The 23,014-nt window shown below is 39.0% G+C and overlaps 1 protein-coding gene across 2 annotated transcripts in view; it reads left to right on the top strand.

The window, feature by feature from the left end:
• The window catches only part of LOC113536575 (A disintegrin and metalloproteinase with thrombospondin motifs 7), a 72,798-nt gene that overhangs the window by 16,889 nt on the left and 32,895 nt on the right, over nt 1-23,014 (top strand). For both annotated transcript variants that reach the window (XM_026930601.3, XM_026930602.3), the window contains exons 9-16: nt 2,621-2,765; nt 8,047-8,139; nt 8,334-8,479; nt 10,149-10,318; nt 11,012-11,145; nt 14,138-14,258; nt 14,430-14,674; nt 16,874-17,021. In XM_026930601.3, the coding sequence (XP_026786402.3) occupies nt 2,621-2,765; nt 8,047-8,139; nt 8,334-8,479; nt 10,149-10,318; nt 11,012-11,145; nt 14,138-14,258; nt 14,430-14,674; nt 16,874-17,021 (1,202 nt within the window). The remainder of the gene's footprint in view (nt 1-2,620; nt 2,766-8,046; nt 8,140-8,333; nt 8,480-10,148; nt 10,319-11,011; nt 11,146-14,137; nt 14,259-14,429; nt 14,675-16,873; nt 17,022-23,014) is intronic.

The raw sequence follows: 23,014 nt of genomic DNA, 5'->3' as shown, positions 1-23,014 counted from the left end.
TGATTAATTTTCTATAATAGCAGCTCTAACAGTTCTGGCTGCAAGATTAATATTAATGTGCTCATTCTAATACATTATCATTTCTGTAGTAACAACTCATTCACAGGGTCATGTATGGTGGATGTTCCACATAATCTAAGCCTAATTATAAATGGATTAAAAACATATGCAATTTAAATCACTGGTTTATATTAATGCACTCATTCTAACATTAAATGGATAAAAATGAAAATGTTTATTTCTTGAACAAAGTGAAATGTAACCGTAACTTGCTTCTTGAGCTGTACTCAGATTTCAGTTACGCATATGTACTTAGGATTTAATACCAAAATTTCGCACATCGATATTCAGTTCTCAGACTTAACTATGAACTTAAGCGCTATTCAGGTACTCTAGTTGAACAAGAACTTCTTATGTGGGGTGGAGTTTGCCTAAAACAGAGGCGTATCTCAGTTTGGCTTCTACTCAGGAAACATCTGGCAACCTCAAAAGCATGAACTAGCCATAGCAACATCAGCTGTGACCAGGGCCTTCAAGGAGGTATACACAGGTCATTTGCATAATCTGAATGGGGCTTCCAGAAAGTCAACTTAAGCATGTGCGTAACCTGATTCTGAATATGCATAAATAGTAACGTAACTTTTGGACTTAAGTCACCAACAATATTGTCCCTTGTGGTTAATTATATTTCTATAACCGCACACCATATTGTATCCCTTGTATAAACAGATGGGTGACAAATTAAAGGAAAACCCCCAAAAACCATGTACTGAGCCACCTTGAGCCACCAGAACAGCTTGATGCTCCTTAGCTTAGATTCTCTGGAACTGTACTGGAGTGATGCACACCATTGTTCCAGAAGATATTCCCTCAGTTGGTGTTTTATGATTGTGCTAAAGAACACTGTCTAAGACGTCACTCCAGAATCTAAGGCAGATGTTCAACTGATGAGTGTGAAGGTGATCAAGCCATTCAGTTAACCCCTATACCCTGTGGATGGATAACAGAGCCGCCGTTTTTTTTTTAACTTAAATTGACACACATCTCTGCGGTACAGAATTCTTTGGAAAGCAGTCGGTACAAGTGTTATGCATTAGATCATATTAATGATTGATCAGGTGGTAAGATGCAGAGCCAGAAAGTAAGCGCTTTTTGAAAGATATCCGACTCACTCAAATAAAACTGAATTTCCAAGGAACTTATAAATGAGAAGATGAACAGACTAGCGACTTAATAAGAATTTATTCTTCTGTGAATACTTGTGTCCCAAATGCGAATTATCTGTGGATGACTGAAGAGAGCTTATGTATGGCAGCTTAATCATGATACAGTATCCAAAGCCTGTTACCCTTGATAGGCCTGAAGGCTTTCCCGGGCCTTTGGCTTTATGCCCGTCCTCCCCCGTGACACGGCATGTATCATGAAACCTCCCTCCCTTCCTCCTTCCTCTAATGAAAGAACAGCACGGAGTACAATGTGCTGTTGTAGCTTGCTGTTAAGTGCTTAGAAGAGGCTGAAGTGGAGATTTGCAGTATACATGGCATTTTTTTAGATCAGCAATGTGTTGGGGGAACAATGGAGGCTTGAAGGTCTGGGGCTTGAATAAATTACAGATAGTTGCCAGGTGTCTGGACATGGCTCCTGCTGAAGATCCGAAAAACAATGACATACAGACTTGATTTGAAACCATTCCAATCTCATTTATTTATGATTTGGCTAGTCAACCACCCATTGATTAAATCTGCGCTTGTTTACTGGTCTCACACGCAATGACAGAGATTTTTGCTCTGCCTCTGAAATTTGGCCCTTGCTGCAGCACCGTATGGCCTTTCCAGATAATCTGATCAGCATTCAGCTCAGGGAAGTTCTTCCTTCTTATTAATTTCCCAGCTGTTTTGGTCTTTGTGGTATAAAGATGAATTTACTATTTTCTCTATTATTCTATTCTCTAAATATGAATGAACTATTTTCTCTTCTTTTATGAGCTTTTTTTTTTTTTTTTGCAATACACACTACTTATTCTAATCCTAACATTGCAACATTCCAGTTGTTATTAAAAAACAAGACTTCAATTACTTCTCTAACCACTCTGAAAGATTGATCTCTTATTTCTCAATATAAAAACAAGAATCTTTTCTTACCAACAGGAAACAATTTATTCTTTAATCATGAGTGACTATGGGTTTTGAGAGATGGCCTTGCAAACCACTATAAAAACTTTGTATGCAAATGAGTGCAAAACTAAGTCATATTAATTAGTCTAAAATGAGATTGCTGCAGAAGAGTGAATCATGAAGACATTAATGTCTCCACTGATTAAGTTAGGTTGGAGTTTTTAATGAGCTGCAGCACCAAGTTTGTCATATGGAGTCAAATCACAGCTCAGTTGCAGCACAGGAGCTAGTTACAACGAATATAGCCTATTCTTAAAACTATTTTACATTAAACTGTCATCAAATCTGTCCATGTAAATTTAGTAAGACAATCCTTTCTATTAGCGTATAAGGTGAAAATCATATTTTAACCAGACAACGACAGACAGGAAGTGAAAAAGCATAAGGCTTTTTGCAGGATTGCTATCACTGTATGGGGATGAAGTGTGTGTTTTCCTGCTTAACAGTCGAGGCTGGGGCTGGTGTCTGGATGACCCTCCTGGCAGAAATGAGCTGGCCGCTCAGTCTGTGCTACCTGGCGTTCTCTACAGCGCTGCCCACCAGTGCCGCCTCCAGTATGGCTCCAGCTCGCTGCTCTGTGATGACATGGACGTAAGACCTCAATTTTCTCTTCACTTTTCACACCCACATGGCCTCAGCGAACCCTGTGCACAGCTGCTCGATACATAACTGTCTTCCGGAACGCAGGCGTCCAAGCAGGGTCTGTTGGTGCAAAACAAAATCTGATATTCATAGCCATGGTTTTGCAACAGAGACATGGAACTACAATGTGCTGGACATGTTTTGCGTAGGCCTAATTAGGTCAAATATGTAAAAACAGCACTAATAGCCTATAGCATTCATGTCATTCCTCGATGGCTCTTAATAAAACAAGTCCAAATACTACATCATTTTTTACACAGGAAATGTTGGTCCCTGGAGTACTAGTGATTAGACTACAGTGCTCTCACCTCTATGGCCGGGCATCAGTATGCTCTCAGTGCTGGTCCCAAGCCCGGATAAAACTGGGGAGAGTTGTGTGAGGAAGGGCATCTGGCGTAAAAACTATGCCCAATCAAATATGTGGCCCAATGATCCGTGGTGGTGACCCTTAATGGGAGCAGCTGAAAGAGGAACAACAACATTTACACAGGAAAAGTTAGACGTATTCAGACATGGGTTACATATCTTGATTTGTTTGGCTTTCCTTTCAGATTATGCAAATTTTCTGCATGTGATTCACACCCAAAGCTACTACATTTTTCTTGAGTAGGAATGTCCGATCTCCTCTCTATGTGTGCATAACTCAACCCTGAATACGGCTGTTCATCCTTGGACTCAGAAATCCACACAACACCTTACGATCTGTCACTGGTTTGATGGTAGCAAGCTAAACAACTCTTTATGTAGTCACTATAAATAAATAAAGGTAAATATAATTACGGAGGTGTTTACTTACAAATGACAACTGACACAGGTAGCAGCAGTAAAATATAGAAACCTTCGACAGCATTTCATTACAGGTTATAAATACACATACAGTAAAATGACAAGTGATAAGAAGGAGAGACTGGAGGAGTGGAGAGGCTGTTTATTCCACTGTGTTTATGTGTAATGGTTTAGGGATTACAAATGTTTTTAAGTCTGTTGCACACACAGATAAATGTGCACCCGGATGATTCGTTACGGCTTTCACAAGAAGGAGGGATGTTCTTGGGCTGCGTGAGGTGATGTCAAGGAATTGAAAACAGGAGACCCACACAGGGTGGTGTGCAGCATCGTGGCAATTGCATAAATTGTGGTTCATTGCAGGGGGTCTATGTCAGTAGGTTTGACCATCCTCTGGAAAACTCTTTGTGAGTATGGAGGTCAGTGCTCCAGGTCGGTAATCATTCAGTCAGGAATGTATTTTCTAGTGGGTGGGAATCACAGACAGACACAGACACACTAAAGATGTCTGTGCTAGCTTTGGATCCTGTTGCCTTGTTTAACATGGTGCTCACAGCATTTGGGGTTAGTGGGTTTGCTGCTTAACCTTAGGGCTCTCAGCAGTGTGCATAGATACATTTATCTAACTTGGCTGACACTTTTATCCAAAGCAACAGGACACAATTGCACAGTTGAAGGTTAATGATCTTGCTCAAGGGCCAAACAGTGGCAGTTTGGTCGTGCCAGTATTTGAACTCATAACCTTTTGAGCAGTAGGCCAGTTTTATCCACTGAGCTACCTCAGATAGAAACACCATGCTAATATTTCCCTATCACGCAACAGCCACCAACCCCAACTGGCAAGGTTGAGGGCATAAGGGTGAGGATGATGTGCTTCCTTCAAGACACGTGAAGCTATCCCGTGCATTTTTTCTGCTGATAATACATATAAACACAGGGCAGCTGAATACACTCGGAGGAAAGAGCTAACATCCCTCGTGTAATGCCAACTCTCCCACCCAGAGAGTAGGGCCAAATCCCAGCACTGCCAAGCTGCCACAGTTGGATGCTTTACCCCTCAAATGCTCAGTTGTATCTTGTCTTAATTGTAAGACACTTCAAAGTCGGATAAACGTGTCAGCTAAATGAGCAAACATTCGCTTAGCCTTCCAGTCATGGCATTCAAACTTCCAATGATATAGTGAATGCATTTGCGCCATTTGGAGGCCTAATACTGTTTAAAATGACATGTTCATGGGATTTACCATCATTTAGCCATCAGACTGGTAATACTGTTGTGTTAGCAAATTAACAGGTTTTTATTGTCTTTTAAAAAAATTCTGAGGAAAAGCGGTTCTAAAGGAAAAAGAAAAGGCAAACATTTGTACATGAGCTAAGTCTGAGACGATATTTTTTTATCCTTTTATTAATGATAGCTTTAATATATATTGCGTCAGAACAGGAGTAGCAACACATGCTAGTGGTTAAAGCTGATGGGACAGTTTGTTTGAGTTGGAATCATGAAGCTTTTCTTAGCTCGCAACAGAGTGACTGAGCCATACTCATTTATTACCCATGGTGTTCCCTAATTCAGTGTTTACTCATAACTGAGACTGAATAAACTCGCAGCATGTCTTTGGCTGCAAAACCATTACTCCTTAATGGCTGCCATGACTGATAGGAGCCTGTGGGAGATTGAGATGATTTAAGACATCCTGCTGATAATTTAATACATTTTGGTCTCATTAGGATCTAGATGCACCACAGAGCTGTTTCGTGCTGTCAAAATGCAAAAGGTAGAGCAGTGATACACAAGCCTGGAGATCTGGCAAGAAGAGAACTGACCCTGGACCACACACATCTCGTCTGCTTCACAGGAAGTCTCGGTATCCATTTATACAGATACCATAAGTTCCTCAGCTTGATATGGTTTTAAGATTTCCTTTTTGACCCGTAAACATGCACGGCATTAGCCAAGACTGGATTGTCTTAAAATTCCAGTAGTGAAAAAAGCAACAATAAACACTAATAAGCCATAAACTTTTTCATAAATCCCTATTTTTATGTTAAAGCCAGCAGACTGCACAAGCGGAAAATGGCTCAAGGGAAAAATTGGGTATTTATTAAGACTGATTGTGGAATTGCTAACAAAAGGGCATCAGATCTCAGTCAGTGTTTACAACTGAGATGTCCTGAGATGTCCTGAGATGTCACACAGCATTACCGGTGTGTGCATCACACATTGTAGCAGATTTTTTGTGACAGTTAGATGGCCCTGACTGATTGTACTTTTGGCATATAACAAGCGTCTTCCAATCATTTGTCAAAATGTCACAAACAGCATGCTTTTTCTCTTCTGACCTCATTCTGAAAACTATTTGAGCTCAGTGCCCTTATCAAAGATGTTAGTTTGCACGAGGGTTGCGGATTTATAGTAAATAAGCATGCAGTGTCTTGGACGTCAACCCTGCTCTCCTGAAGCTCAGTAAAGAAATATAGAATGTAGTTACATGTTATCTGGTTGGTGTACACTGTCTGGTATGGATCATGTTATCCCTGCACTCCCACATAGTGCACTGACATGAAACAATTTGTATAATTCCTTAATTTGTCATATGATCTGAAAATATTAAAATATATTAAATTTATTTGCATATTGTTATATTGCATATTATATGTTATAAATAAGTTTAAAAAAACTAGTGTAACTTTTCTTGTGTCGGAAGAAGTAGCAAATAAAATATACAGCATCACAGTTACAATTAGAAATAATAATAATAATACCGAAATGTGTGGAATAATTTTTGGGACTCTATTTAAATCAAATGCTAATTAGACAATGTGCATTTAAACATGTTTTTGCAGCTCCTTTCCCCGTGTGATACTTTAGTAACTTTAGTCCGAAATTCAACTTTAATAAGAATTTGCGTCTTTGTGCAAAACAATGAACAGTTTCTGCGAAAATTCAAATGCAAAAGTATGTTTGACGTTTCATTTACAGGTCATATTACAAACATTTGTACAATTACAAACCTATTTATTTATTTATTTCAGTTTAACATTTCAGTTTAACACCAAAAATGAAACACCATTGACCAAAAATTAGTTTGTCAGTCAAACGCTGTGGGCGGGACTTTGAGAGGGATGTATTTAGTTTACAGAGGCCTATTTTTCGAGATATTTACAGAGGCCTATTTTTCAAGCCCAATTTCCTGGTATGTCACTCCATGTAATCCTGGCATGCCTTAGAAAAAGGTAAGCTGCAAAAGCAGATAGAAGTCTGATGGAAGACGAGAGCATTTTTATTGCATTGGCACACAGTTTTGAGGAGCTAACAGAGGGCACAGACCAAATGCGAGTACTGTTATCAGAAATACAACAGTGCATTGTAGTATGAGCCTAGTACTGCAGCCTCACATACAGAGACAGATCCTGTTGGACTATCAGGGCTGCGTCCTGTGGCCCATTTCAGCAGATAGTCCTTGCAGCTTGATATTGAAGCAGAATGAAACTCAGAGTGGAACATCAGCAGCTGTTGCTCTGCTCCTGGTGTTAAGGCTGCCTTGGCAAAATGAAAGGACGAACCTCCACCCAATTCAGCTGCACAAGTGCACTATCCATGTCATGGTATGTATGTCCATGTGAGTGGCTGGGCTATCCACAATGTACCGATTTCACTGATAAATGCTTATACATGTTTAAGCCGCAGTACTGGCTGCAGTGACAGATGCAGAAGCAATAGACTTGAGATCAATGCCTGTGGTAGAGAAACTTGGTGCCTCATTAATAGTATAGTCTAATGAAGCTTTGCTCTGTGTATAGCTCGAATAAAGATCATGTAATGCATGTGATGCACTGGTAATTGTAAGTTGTATTGCCAATACAGTGGCACTTACTGGCCATTAAGGAAATATTGCCTGCAGCAAGAGATGCAGTGGGCACTGAGAGATTTTTGGTTGTAGTTGGAGTATAAGAATAGGAAAGTGCAATAATAAACAAATAGTTTGCTTTTACTTTTAGAATATACCAGAATCCTACATGTTAGGACACTAAAAATGAAATGTCAAACAGACTTTACATTTTACATTTGGCAGAAACTGTTCTGTTATGCACAAAAAGATGCAAATACATGTTTTTCTATTAAAATTGAATTAGTACTTAAATACACGTTGCACAATTTCCTAATTAGCATTTGATTGGAATAGAGTGAATATTTATATAATATAATATATATATATATTTTTTTTTACATTTTCAGTAAGTCACAGAACCTCAGTTATACACATAATCTTCCATTTTGCAAATGTGAACAAGTCTCTTGTCCCACACTACTACCTATTCCTCTCACACCTTAAAGTGCATTATGTGTATTTATACTTTCTAGGATACATAATTTGGACACTAAGGTACTACTCTGTAATAGGTATTGACTATTGACTCAATATTTTGCTCTTGCTTTGTGTAGAATGTCTGCAGCACTCTGTGGTGCACTGTGGCCTCCACGTGTCACTCAAAACTGGACGGAGCAGTGGATGGCACCAAGTGTGGTGAAGGCAAAGTAAGCCCCTGTGTGTGTTTTCTTTTCCCAGCATGAGCCTCCCATGTGTTCTGCTTCACTTGCTTTTCTCTCATGATGTAAACAGATTGCTATGCTCAACAGCTGTATTCGAGTTTTGTTGTGCTTCCTCCTGCATGGTCTGTGTGGCTATCTTGGCTGACTATGTGTGATGATGTTTTATTTTTCTTTGTCAGTGGTGTTTGAATGGCGAGTGTGTATCAGTTGCATATCAGCCAGAGAAAGTGAACGGTGGGTGGGGGCCATGGAGCGAGTGGTCGTCATGCACCAGGACGTGTGGCGCAGGAGTGCAGAACTCGCACAGGGACTGTGTCAATCCCACGTACGTGAGTCACGCTTGTATATGCTTTAGAATTCCTTTCAGGTGGTTTAAACTGCCTATGAGCTGTACCAAATGTCAAAAGTTTGGACACACTAGATATATACTCCTGGGCAAAAAAATGGGCCAAGCCCAAAATGGCAAAATATTAAACTTGTAATGGTCTTAACAGCAAATCATTGGTCAGGAAATTAGCAAGAATTAAACGAATACTGTAGATCTCTCCCTGCTCTATCAGTCCTGGTCCCATTTATGAGCTTGTTATCAGGCCCTTGATGGGATGCATCAGGTGTGGCAGATAACCAAATAGTGACTAATCTTGTAAGAAAAAAAATCCCAGAAGATATTTTTGGAAAAAAAAATTTACACCCAGACATGTGTTAGTTTGAATTTTACGTCAAACATTTTAATCATTATCATGATTTTCTTTTGCATACAAGAAGACTGTATAAGTGAATTTCCCTGTTTTTAGCTTTTCCCCAAACAGTTTTTTGCCCAGGAGTGTAGTTCATTGTCCTAATCAATGAAAACATCATGATTATGATTTAAATCTGTTTCTCAGGCAAATTTATTTCAGTAGCTTTTTAATTAAAATTAAATTGTTTCCCCCAAACAAGCAGTTTTCATTTAGAACTCATCTTTTTTGGGAACTTTAAGAAAGCTAGGCGAAGCTCCTCATGAAGCTGGTTAAGTGTGCAAATTTTCCTAAAGAATACTGTTTGAAATATAAAATGACTGACAGATTGAAATACAAAATAGTGTTGCTGTGTTTAAAACTTTTTTTGATCATTGCATAATTCCATATACTTCTCTTGCTAATGTCAGGGACACTTTCACCTTGTCACATGACACACTTAACCAATAAGTATACAAATAGAAGAAATATTTGTAGATTATTATTTGTTTGATTATATCATATTTGATGCATAACTTTTTAGTTTTTACAAATTTGTTTTTAACTGTTATAAAAAGACAATTATATAAATATTAATGAATATTACACACCATTTTTTTCGTGTCTTTTTACTTAGAAGACATCGTACGTGCATGTTCACTTAAACACAAAATATTTGAGCTCAAGCTTGTGCACTTCTCCAGTAAACAATGAAGAGAGTTGTTTTTATATTGCGCTCTATGAGATAGACTGCATAGCATGAAAGACAGCAGGGTTAAATGGTTTGCATTTTTTCCCTAACCAGTCATTTCTTTACTGATAAGATTGTGTGTATGTATGTGCTCATGTGTTTGAAGGTCTCTGTTGTTTTTTTGTGGTGGATAGAAGTATTTGCATCACTCGTGGCCCATTTTTCTTAAAACCAGACAGCTTGCAACAAAAATCATAAGTTCCTTGAGGGTACTAATGAATAGAAAGCTTGTAGAAACTTTGTACTTTGACTTTTGTGTTTATAGCTTGGTCCATCAACAGTATCTGTAACTTTCAATAGGGAGAAAGAAATCAGTAATGACAATGTGTGTAGCATCGGTGTGGAGGATCACTCTAGTCATAACCTAATTGCAGTGCATTCAAGTTATTACAGTCTGTTCATCTTATGTAATCTCTGAAAACAGCCCTTATTTTCTGCAGCACTCCCTGAAGTAATGTCACATCTTTCTTTGCAAGTACAAACAAAACCTCAATACAGTGAGATCTCTTTTCTTCTGTGTCCTTCAGCCCAAAGAATGGAGGGAGATACTGCCTCGGGGAGCGCCGCAGATACAGGATCTGTAACCACCAGCCATGCGCTCAAGGCCAACCCAGCTTCAGGTCCATCCAGTGCAGCAAGTTTAACAGCGTCCCTTATAAGGGCAAATTCTACCAATGGGTACACGTGAATAACCAAAGTGAGCATTATGTTGGTACATCCATTGCTTGTGCTTAATAGAAAATGAACAGCATGAACAACAAGTTTTCATTATGGACATTATTGGTAGGATAATGTACAGTTATATTCTGAAACCACAAACATTATGCCAACGATCTCATTTAAAAACCACAACGAAATCTGATATTTTCTGCGAAAATGTGAAGCTATATGCAGATACAATGATATAAAAAAAACAGAGATGGTGGTTCATCAAGTCTCATTTGATTCCTTAATTTTCTGACTACTTATTACTGACCTGCGACTCAAGTGCCTCAGCTTACATGCAGAAAAATATCAGATATTGTATAAACACATTATGAAATTAAATTACATTATGAAACCTCACAAGGAATTATAACTGTATAGTATTAAATTAACACAATTAAAACACGTGTTATAGATTAGCACAGTGTTAGTGGCTTGGATTTCTGGACTCGATTCGATCACTGTGGCTTGGGATTTGGGACCCACTTGTCATAGTGGACAACCTGTGACATAAAAACCCATAAAAATTTATGAAGTTTGCTGAAAACCATGAAGTTGTACATTATGAATTATTAAAGACGAAACTACTTTCGATATCATTTAAAGCAATTTATTGTTTCTGTGTGCAGTGTTCGAGCTTGTAGCGTGCAAGAGTGGTAAAACTGAAATCTTGCCTTTTTTTCAGTAAATCCATGTGAACTTCACTGCCGCCCAGTGAACGAGTATTTCTCAGATAAGATGGTGGATGCAGTAATTGATGGAACCCGGTGCTACGAGGGTAGCCAGAGTCGAGACATGTGCATTAATGGAATCTGTAAGGTCAGTCGAACATTTGACCTCCCACTGGTTAGTCCTGAAATAACTCCAGTCAAAACGTCTTTACTTTGGAAACTTTCATTGTGCAATGCAAGCTGAGCAAGAAGTAGCCATTGTGAAAGAGATTTTACACTGTCTTTCAAAGGCCCAGCATGCTATTATTCCCAAAATTGTCTGCTTTGGTTCTGACCATACAATTTTTCAGCCCATTGTGCAGTTACTTTTGTTTTATTCTTACATGCTCTCAGCCATCAACTTATTCATGTGCATAACTTCTGCAGTATTTATCTAGTCTTTTGTTTAAACTTCTTGAATCCCCTCAACTGTGCAGTGCACTCACGCTTCTCAGACTTCTCAATGAAGTCTAGGATTTGAGATGCACACCCTTGTTATAAATCTAGCCACAGAATACTATGCTTTGGTTTGAAGCAAGCACACCCCAGTGTCAAGTGAAGTGTGTTTGTCTTGGACAGGAGCTATAGATGCACAACACTGAGATCATATTTTATTTTGTTAATTGTTTTTTTTTATTATCATGCACTCAGTAATAAATGAGTTTTTTTCAAGTGACATAGCTTGGCAATGCACATCTGCATAAGGGAACAATATCTTCTGCTGGCACAGTGTGTAGTGTAAAAGACTTTGTCTGACTTGAATTCCATTTCCTTATACAGGCACTCAGAATTGTAACAGGTTGCTTTTTTGAGAGCACAAACATGCCCAAACTGCTGAGAAACTGACTGTGGGTAATTTGAAATTCTACTTGCAGTCTGTCAAGTGTAGTGTGCATATTCTGACTAGAATATATAGTCATCTTCAGAATTAGTGGCACCATTGGTAAAGATGTGTAAAGGTTATATTCTGGAATTATTTCCTCTTTATTGCCTTTAGGTTACTCAGACGCATATAGGCCAGGGAATCAATAAGTGACAATACCAAATGTCTGAATTTCAGTCATAATTTAAATAATAATAATAATGACCAGGACTGGACTTTCTGTGTTTCCCCTTTTCCATTTGTTTCACTGTGTGTCCCCCCCCCTTCATGTCTCCAGTGTTTTTCTCTCGTTTCTGTTTGTGTGTGTGTGTGTGTGTGTGTATGTCTCCCTTGGCATGGGGCTCCACTTTGCATGCTTCCTGATTGCTTCTGCAGACACACCTGCTCCTCATCTCCTCATCAGCATCCAGCACATAAAAACTCCAGCCACTCTTCGCCAGATCATTCTGGATTTCAGTGCGGGCCACAGCTCATCCTGTCTGACTACTCACTCCCCGCTACGCCAAGCCTGGCTTCACCTCCTCGTGGCTCTCTGATTGAGTGCTTGACTCCCATGCTGCTGACCTGAGTTCAAGCCCCGACCTCGCCTACTGCTCAAATCCTGCTCCCGCTCTCATGATGACTTCCATGCTGTCTACTTGAGTCTGAATCCCGGCCTCGACTGGCACAATTTACCATGCTCCTTTCTCACACTTCCCCATCTCCTCAAGCCCTTAATAAAATCCATTAACCTTCATTTCTGCTGTCTGTGTTCTGCTTCTGGGTCCCCTCGTTCCTATGTCCTTAACAGAATGATCTGGCCACCACGGGCCCAGCGGAACCGGACTCCCTGCATACAGCTCTCTCCAGCTAGGGTTCCCTCCTTGGCCAGCATGATTAACAGCTCCGTGAACTCGCAGCAAGCAGCCGTAACAGCGTCACAGATCGAACTCCTTCATCAGCAGTTCCTCTGTGTCTTTCCCCAAATGGCCCAGACGCCCCCTAGCCCTCAGCACATGCCCCCACACTGAACCCTATGGGATGAGCTAGGATGATATAAGTGCTTTCTCCTCCAGAGTTCCCTCGTGTTTGCCCAGTGCCCATTACCTTACTCCTCTGATGAAGCGAGGATTGCCTACATCATGGGACCGCTAAGGGAAGATGCCTGGGCCACTGCTGTCTGGGACAGGCAGCTGGCTCTGTGGTACACCCTCTCCACCTTCACCGATGAGTTGCGAAAGATATTTGCATGCTGTCATCCCATCCAGGGAAGAGAAGCCGCCAAACACCATCACTCCCTCTGCCAGGGGTCCCGTAGTGTGGCAGAATACTCAGTGGAGTTCCGTATCCTGGCTGCTGAGTCTGGATGGCATGCTGTGGCGCTTCAGGCGGCGTTCCTTAATGGCCTCACCGAGCAGGTGATGGATGAGCTAGCTAGGATGAAGCAGACTCCTTTGACTCGCTGGTCTCCTACGCCATTAGATTGGATAATAGTATGCGGGAGTAGTGCAAGGAGACAGACCCAATCAGCCCCACTATCCCCTTGTTTCCCATTCACCTGACCCCACTGCCCTTGAGCTCACAATAATCTGTGTAACAGTACCCAAACCTTTCAACTAAGAGTTTGTCCATCACGAACATTAGCCAAGATTGCAAGTGAGCTTGCTAACAGCTAGTAAATTAGCTCACGTTTGCCACAGTGAAACAAGTTGCATTTGAGTATCTTGAGTCTTGATTTGCTTCGTCATATTTTTTGAAATATATTTAACAGTAACCAAACCTCTCAAATTAGACCACAATCAAAAATATCTTGTTCATGACTAACATTAGTTAAATTAGTTATCTATCCGTCCTAGCATGGAGTTTCTTGCAGATGAAGTTTCTGGGTTTCATTTTGTTTTATTTCTAATTTGTTTAATACAAAAGTACTGAGAAATTTGGTTATAAATTAAAAAACATGCCTTTTGCCTTTTATTTAAACAAATGGACCATTTAATAAATACAATATAATACCATATTAATATCTATGTAATTAGAATCAGCCATTTAACCATTACGATTTTGAGTTCATGGGTAAAATATGGTCATTATCTTTCGGTATTGCTATATTTTCATGGTTTTAACTACGTTCTAACTACGTTTAACTATGTTTTATGACAAATTATTGTACAGCAAGTGGCAGTGATTTCTAAATACTCTTTATAAACTTGCTTTGAAATGATTGACCTGTGTGTTATAGAGTATTGGCTGTGATTATGAGATCGACTCTAATGCAGTTGAGGATCATTGTGGAGTTTGTCATGGCAACGGATCCACTTGTGAAACCGTGAAGAAGACCTTTGAGGAGAGTGAAGGCCTGGGTATGACATGAATTTTTAATCATTAAAATCTCAGTAAGGACCTTTTGAATTGAACGTGCCATAATGTCATGATACAATTCCTGTAAGATATCTGTTTCTGTTATTAGAGAACAGCCATTTAGCACTGAGGTTAAGTTTTAATAATAAATTTGTGTGTTTTTTTTCCCTCAGGCTATGTAGATATTGGCTTAATTCCAGAAGGAGCACGGGACATTCGCATCGAGGAGGTGGCCGAATCTGGGAACTTTCTGGCTTTACGCAGCAACAACCCAGAAAAGTATTTTCTGAATGGCGATTGGACAATCCAGTGGACTGGAGAGTACAAGGCAGCAGGGACGGTATTCATGTACGAGAGAACAGGCCAGCTGGAGAACCTGACTTCCCCCGGACCAACTATGGAGCCTGTATGGATTCAGGTACTCAGATCTTCTGAAGATAGTTCACATATTTTTGATCAAGTAACACATGTTTTGATTTACACTCACCAAACACTTTATTAGGAGCACTATACTAATACTGGGTAGGGCCTCCCTTTGCTCCCAAAACAGCCTCACTTCTTCTTGGCATGGATTCCACAAGATGTTGGAAACATTTCTTTGAGATTCTGGTCCATGTTGACATGATTGCATCATACAATTCCTGCAGATTTTTCAGGTGCCTTTTCATGCTGCGAGTCTCCTGTTCTACCACATACCATGAATGTAGACTTTAGAAAGGTTGGGTACATGGATTCATGCTGTTGGCACAAAATTCTGACCCTACCATCTGAGTGCCTCAGCAGAAATCAAGATTCACCAGACCAGGCTACATTTTTCCAGTCTTCAGTTGTCCAGTTTTGGTGAGCCTGTGCCCACTCCAGCCTCAGCTTTATGTTCTGGGCTGACAGAAGTGGAACCCAACGTGGTCATCAGCTGTTGTAGCCCATCTGCCTCAAGGTTCGACGTGTTGTGCATTCTGAGATGCTTTTCTGCTCAGCACATTTGTACAGAGTGGTTATCTGAGTTACTGTACCCTTTCTGTCAGCTCGTACCAGTCTGGCCATTCTCTGTTTACCTCTCTCATCAACAAGGCATTTCCGACCGCAGAACCGCTGCTCACTGGATGTTTTTTCTTTATTGCACCATTCCGAGTATACACTAGACACTGTTGTGCGTGAAAATCCTGGTAGATCAGCAGTTATAGAAATACTCAAACCAAGATATTGCTCAGTTCTCAAGATAATGTAAATTATCTTTTAGAAAGAATATCAACTATTTTTAAATATTATAATGTGAATAGTAATGTGCATTAATTCTATGGAATCATATTTTGATAAAGTATTATAAAATCTTGTACTGGGGTAAACATTGGAGTTTTTAGCAAGTTAAGTCTTGTTCTGATTTAAGTAAAGGAAATCATGAGCGAGACATGTAAAGGTAGGGTCAATATCTTTTTAACATTTTTATTTTGTTCATATACAGGTTGTTTACTCATGGAATAGAAAAATGTTGCCACATTTCTGGATTTTATTGTTTCATAGGCAGTTGGTTCTTATAAAAATAAAAACAGACTGCTGTTTTGTGTATTTCTTACTGAATGGAATGTGGCCTAGAAGTCTGCAATGCATACACAATTTATGATTCATCTCTATATCATCCATGCCTCTTTTACCTTTCGAGTGTGCAGTGATGCTTGGCACAGAATAAATGATTGATAATATTTTTATCTTTTATCAAAGACTGAACTCCCGCTGCTTTAGATGTATTTATAGGCTCTGGGAATTTTTTTTTCTTGTCATTATCACTTATGGGGTTTTTTTGGCACCATGCATGATATTCTAAAAATCTACAAACCAACGTGAATAGATAGATAGATAGATAGATAGATAGATCCACTATGATTTGAGTTTTTTTCATGTGAAATCACTCCATATTTAAAATGTTAAACAATTCTGAGTTATAGGGAAGAGCTAAGTGTCGAAAGTGTCTTTAATTTAAGCCACAGTGCTGTGTTCCAGCCACATGAAAGTGCAGACAGGATTCATTAGTGCTGCAGACCAGACTGGGGGAGGGGGGAGATGAGCAGGGACCCTGACTTAAAGGGCTTCCTCACACTGAGGAGGTATCCACAAAAGCTTGGCAAGCAGCCTGCGTGTGTGGGAGAGAGTGTCTTTGTCTGACATATGAGCCCTGACACCACAGTAATTATGCTTCTTCACTATGTGCTCAGAGATCCTGAATGCTTCAGATTAGCTTCCCTCATGTGCTTTCAGACAATTAATGGGCTTTTGAGATCCCAGCATGTTGGAACGGTTTGTTTTGAACCTCTCATGTGAGTTTTTAATCTCTGGTCAAGATTGCTCCTTTCTGTTCTCTGAAGAAAATGGCAGGCACTATAACAACAGTACGGCTTGAGAATCTATTTGTCACTCGCATTCACTTGAAATACAATTTTCACTCAGTGGCATTTGTGGTAGCATCAGCCTGGAGCAGGATCATCTCCCAGTCCTCCTCCACACCAAGAATGCCTGGTGTTTACATTGTCCTGCTTTTGTGTAGGTTTGAGGCCTGCATTTGTTTGTGCTTGTGTGTGGTATGGCCTGACATGCGACGTAATTTAGTGTCTCTGTTCTTTAGCTGCTCTTTCAGGAAACTAACCCGGGCGTGAGGTACCAGTACACCATCAGTAGAGACGTGCTGACTGAGTCCAGCAATGGAAGCCCTGTCTCTGATTTCCAATGGAAACGTGGAGCATGGACAGAGTGCAGCGCCACATGTGGAACAGGTATAATATTAAACCGTTTTCAGAGTTGAACAGTTATACAAATTGTATGTAACTAATCAGACAGTTACATACTATTTGTGCACAGAGTTGGCGACTAAAGTTCAAAAGTTACTTTGATATTTACTTTCGGGGAAAGTTCTGTGTATTCAGACTCAGCTTACGCACATGCTTTTACTGATTTTCTGGATGGCCCATTCAGATGAATAAAATCCCCTGTGTGTAGTTCACATCTCCAAGCCTGACAGACTTTTTTTGATTATTGCTGTCCGAGACATGTGTTTCTTTTCATTAGTGTTTATACGACCATGCTTAAACATAAGCACTTGCCATTAAAACCCAAAATAATCAGGGATAGTAAATGCTTACTGAAGAAGCAGATGGCATTTTTTCCTTTTCTGTCAAATGTAATATGATGTAACATAAAAGGTATTCACAATTAAATAAAAAAGAAAGAATAATATAAGGATGTATAAAACAAGGATAATAGTCCTTACACACTGGACCTTCAATAGAGAACTGCTATGGGGAAGCATTATGGTTACCTTATGTAACAATAGACCCATTTAGCATTACGTGGAAATTTATTTATATATTTTCTTTATGCTCTTCGTTTATAATGTGTCGTTGTCGTGTGGTGAATGAGCGTGGTTATGTTCATTATTTCTATAGTAAAGTTTGAAAGAAAGAAAGGTCCTATATCTATTCGTGGCTCTTATGGTTGTTAAGGCGTGATGTGAAAGCACAGAGAATCTCAAATAAAAGAATAAGAAAAGAAAGGAAAAGAGCAGTGTATGTACTCGGAGTCGCTCGCTCTCGTCATGTTTAAATCGATATATGAGAAAATTACGAAAAGATTTCCTGTTGTTTCTGAGATGTCTATGAATCGCCATGTTAGTGTAGTCTGAGTAAATTAAATTGCATGCAGTTGTTGATTTGCGCTTGTTTTGCTGTGGCGAGATGTGACAGTAGGCACAGCTGGGTGTGATTCAATTTAAGCCACATGTGGCATGTCTTTTTTTAAATTCCATTTCATTCCCAGCATCAAACAGACAGGTGCTTAATGGGGAGAGACTCATCAGACAAGAGGATTGACAAGCTAGATGTTTTGAGCACTGTTGAATGATTAACAGGAAATTAAGTGTGAGTGGTTGAACAAATGAGAGCAATGAAATGTGAGACTTAAATAGGGGAGAAAAAGATGTGCTGGTGTTTGATAAGCTTTCTTTTTTATAAGCTAATAACTGATCTTTTATAGCTGCCGCGCTGAGGATTTTTTTGGTTGAAAATGAAACAAAAATCATTATTGAGAAACAAAAATCATTATTGGGTCAGGGGAGTTAAACATATTCAAACATGGCATTCCTGACAATGCTGTGATATTAATTAACAGGCAGAGCTGTCGGGTTTGATTTGGCGGAAGATTTCATTTTGCATACATAATGCACCATCATGGATACGTCCCACGCCATCACATTGCATCGTTAGAAAGAATTCTGACTTCACACAGAGCTAGTGATAACAAGCTAGCCAGCTGATGATATCTAGATAGGAGGAAGGCAGTCCAAACTGGATTGGACAAAAGGCTTCAACATACTTAATACAGAGACAATGTTTGGATGGCTTCCACAAAACATATGATGTAATTGCAGACACGACGGACATTGTGTGTAGGTTTCGCTAACCTTGTTGTGCACACGGCAGCTGGGAGAACTCCACGGAAGGCTGTGATTCATGACCAAGCCTCTGATTGGTTGTTACAAACAAGGCCAGCCCAAGCAGTTCAATCCAAAATTTCGAATTTGAAATGACTGAGCTGCGGCAGTCGTTTTTCTGAAATTGTGGAAACTATCATGAAATTTTAACAGCGCCATATGCAGTACTGGAGCACTCATACGCAAAGGCCAATAGTCAAGCTTGTAAGCTCTTGATGGTGGTTGTCTTTGCGGATGCTGTTTCCACAATAAGTATGCTGAAGCTTTAAAAGCATGCTTACACCTCTGGGTCGAGGCTCAATATAAACATCAGGGTGCAGAACAACCTTTTCCCTTTCTTGTTTTTTAACTAGCTTGCTAAACATTTGTTGGACAGCTTGGCCAGATGGCCATTCTGATTCCACATTATGAACAGTTACAACACAAACAGACCACTACCAAGCTCGCAAAGCCTGATAGCGTGAGTGTGCTAGCCTGCTAGTCTTAACTCACTAGCTAAAAGAAAAGGAAGAAATTCAATGCAACTTGCAGTAATAGTTTTCTATCAGAAAGTGCTTCTAATCTCCAAAACCCCAATTACTATATCCAGCCAGTCACCAGTTTAGACAAAAAAAAGTAATTTGTGGCCACACCACACCACCCTGCCATTAATTATTTTCCTATAACGGCATGCCCTATCATGATTTATTTCTTACTTTGAACATCAACTGTTAAAAAAATGAAAAACGTAATAATACTTAAAATAAAAGTACAAATTAATCTCTGGGGAATATTTTTAAGAATATTGCACTTTTTTCTTTCTACACTGTGGCTTGAGCTTTAATTAGTAGCTGAAACAGCATGCTATTTTCTCCTGTAGTATTTTCAAAGACTACTGCCAGCCATTAGTCAGGTCCTTCAGCTCCTTTTTTTTAAAACACATACCAGTGGCCTCCTGTGTCAAGTGGTGGACGCTTGAGCATCTGCAAAAGAGGTTTAAAGTGGTCCAGCTAGTACAAAGATGTGTTGAGTTTGCCTCTTGGCATGTGTCTTAGCAATCATATAAGTGATATAACAAGTAATCATGTTTGATATTTCGTAAGAGCCATTGACACTTCATTCAATAGCGGTTCATCTTCACATCATAAGATGTGAAACTTATGATGTTATGTATTTGATCTGTTAAGAAATGTTTGGTGTCAAAGTTTTGCCTCTCTAATTTTTCACTGAGAAATCACTACAAGAATAGTGTAGCTAGGTGGTAAAATGCTATGATTGCCCAATTAGTATCTTATAAAACTTTATACTAAAAATCATCAGAGCTTGTCTCGCTTCTCTCACTTCATATCCTTTCTTCATGTACAGACTTTTGTTCTTTATATATTCACTTTCTGTTATCTATAATTCAGTAATTCCCGACTGGATAAATCTCCTCATTAGTAGTGTGCTGAACCTATTAAGTCTGACCTTACTGCACAAGAAATAATGAAGAATACGGCCACTTCTCTAGTTTGATTAAAGGCACTATAGGGACATGTTTTTGTGGACCAGATGGAAATGAAAAATCATTGGTTCACTGTTCTCAGAAATATGATTATTATGGAAAATTTCCTTGGGATTCTCAATGGGTTATCAATGGGAATTCATCCGTCTTCATGGAAACTCATGGGGCACTCATGATACTGAGGTGCGTTTATTGGAAACTATGGTGTACATACGTTATATGACCCAAAGAAAATTCATAGTATTCCCACTTAGCCTGCCAAGAATGACACGTAAAGCCCAGACTCACATGGAGCAACAGTATGTAACACAGCCCTGTAACCTTCTCATAAAACACTTCTATTAATAATCTATTATTTATATTAATCTATTATTATTAAAAAAGTCCATATGAGACTCGCATCACATTCTGCATAGGATAGAAGAATGTAATTTGTGCAGTATTTCACATTCATATTAACCCATAAAAAAAATTTAAATCAGACCACATTCCAATGGATGACCCATAAATATCCAATTGAACTCTCTTTAAAATCTCTTATACCACAGCACTGTGGAGTTCTTGTTTCTGATTAGTCAGAAAATTGATTAATGTTGCTGATTAATTTTCCATAACGGCATTTGTGACAATAGGTTTATAGAGGTTTCGCAGTTTCTCGGTATCGTAAGCTCCATTTTTTATCTTATTAACTTCGAGAGAAAAAAGAGTAGATGCTGACGGAGTGACCATTTATAGTTGTTACAACATATGTGAGAAACGTAACTGTAAATGGATAAAAAGTAAATAAAGTAAATAAACAACTGTTAGTGTTAGGAAATTTCTATGCTGTAAGAAGAGTAAAACACTTTTGGATGTGTTGGTGTAGAAAAATATGAATTTGGAGGTGGTTATCATAACTCTATTTTAAACTCTAAAATCTCGATTTTATCTATTTGTAGTTACATTTAATGTTGTGGAATGTCTGTGAAACAAGTTAGTTATGAAACTTACTGACTATTACAAAAACACTGACACTGGAGACTCCTTCCATAAATGTTAAATAAACCTCTCTATTCAAAAACTTCACCATATCAATGATTAAACTTTTTTCTTTGTTAAATAACAACACATTTTTAAATTTGTTTATAATTAACCTTACATTTTAAGATTGTCCGCCATACAAGTCGCTGTGAATGTATTACTCATGTGTTACTGTAGAAATGACAGTGTATAGGAACGAGTGCAAACCTGTCATTTGAGTTACAGCTGGTACTACTGTCACAGCTGTACTGTTATAGAGTTGAAATATCATAAGCAATAAGTTTTTTATGCACCTTGCAAATACATCTAGGAAAATAATCAATTTGGGGGTGGTTATCATAACTCTATCATTGATTATTTGACTATAACAGCATGTCCTGAAGTGTTTTATTCTTTACCTATTCTTTAGTGGCTGCATAAATGACATCACTTTTAAGCTGCTCCTGTAATACAAGAGTGTGTCCTAGATTATATTTAAATGCAGAGTTGCACTTTCACATGTATCTATATTAAGCACAGAGCATGTCAGAATGCTTTTAAAGTAAGAATGATAATGTATAGGAACGAGTGCAAACCTGTCATTTGAATTACAGCTGGTACTACTGTCACAGCTGTACTGTTATAGGGTTGAGATATCATAAGTAATAAGTTTTTTATGCACTTTGCAAAACCATATTTGGTAGAAGTTGGCATACTAGTATTTTATAGTGATGTGTTTTGTGTCTGTATATATTAGATGCTACAAACTTTTACCCTCTAAATATACAAAGACGTGTGGTAGTTTTCACTCCAACACACTGCGCAGTTTGATGTTTTCCAGGTTCTACTTCACCTCATTGAGGGACAAGATATGATAAGCTCTGTAGGGGTCCCTGGAGGACTAGTGGTTAGCCCATGGTGGTCTCACCCCTGCGGCCCGGGTTCAATTCCTGGCCTGGGAACTACCATACTGTTGTGTTGCACATAACAGTGCACTCCCCGTGCTGGTTCCAAGCCCAAAATTGGGAAAGGGTAAAGATGTAAAAAATGTGCCAAATCAAATATGTGGACCAATAATCTGCTGTGGTGACCTAAAAGAAGGAAGAGAGACTAGACTGTGAGCTTGTCAGAAACTGGAGCTGAAAACCCATTATCTTATCACACATATTCTATCCTTTGGGAAAAGGCCATTTTCCTGTTCATGACATCACTCTTAATCACTCTTTTTTTCTGCAGTCTACGGACACTTTATGAGTTGCTGGAGAAAAAAAAAGATTTACTTCTTTTGTATTTCTTCAGTAAGTCAATAATAGGTTATGGAGCATTTAATGAATCATACAGACTCACTTTATTCCATTGTAAGAATGCTGGCATCAGTATTCTTTGAAAAATGGTTAAATTTAGCACCAAAACGGTGTTCTATTGTTTGTCTTTTAGGGAGAATCCATAGAGGTTCTATGTGAAATTTAATCTTAGCCTCAGATGCTCTGCCCCTAATCCATTTTTGATTTTCAAGGTTGTGAACACTCACTCAGTGAGCTTTTAAAGCATGAATTCATGAAATTCATATATTTAATACAGAATTTCCACACACTTGCCTGTGGGTTATGGGAAAAAAGTCTGCTGTTGTTCGTTGGAAGTTTCAGTTGAAAGGCCTCTTCTTGTAAAAGTAGCCACTTCTTGACCACGTTCATTCCGGAGAATCCAGATGAAACCGGAGACTTCACAGGAAACCCAAGTTTGGGCCCCTTACTTCGAGTGAAGGGAAATTGTAATACTACAGCATACAGAAAGATTCT

This window comes from Pangasianodon hypophthalmus, chromosome 11, assembly GCF_027358585.1.
Source record: "Pangasianodon hypophthalmus isolate fPanHyp1 chromosome 11, fPanHyp1.pri, whole genome shotgun sequence".
Lineage (NCBI taxonomy): Eukaryota > Metazoa > Chordata > Actinopteri > Siluriformes > Pangasiidae > Pangasianodon > Pangasianodon hypophthalmus.
This window is presented reverse-complemented; position numbering and strand designations above follow the sequence as displayed.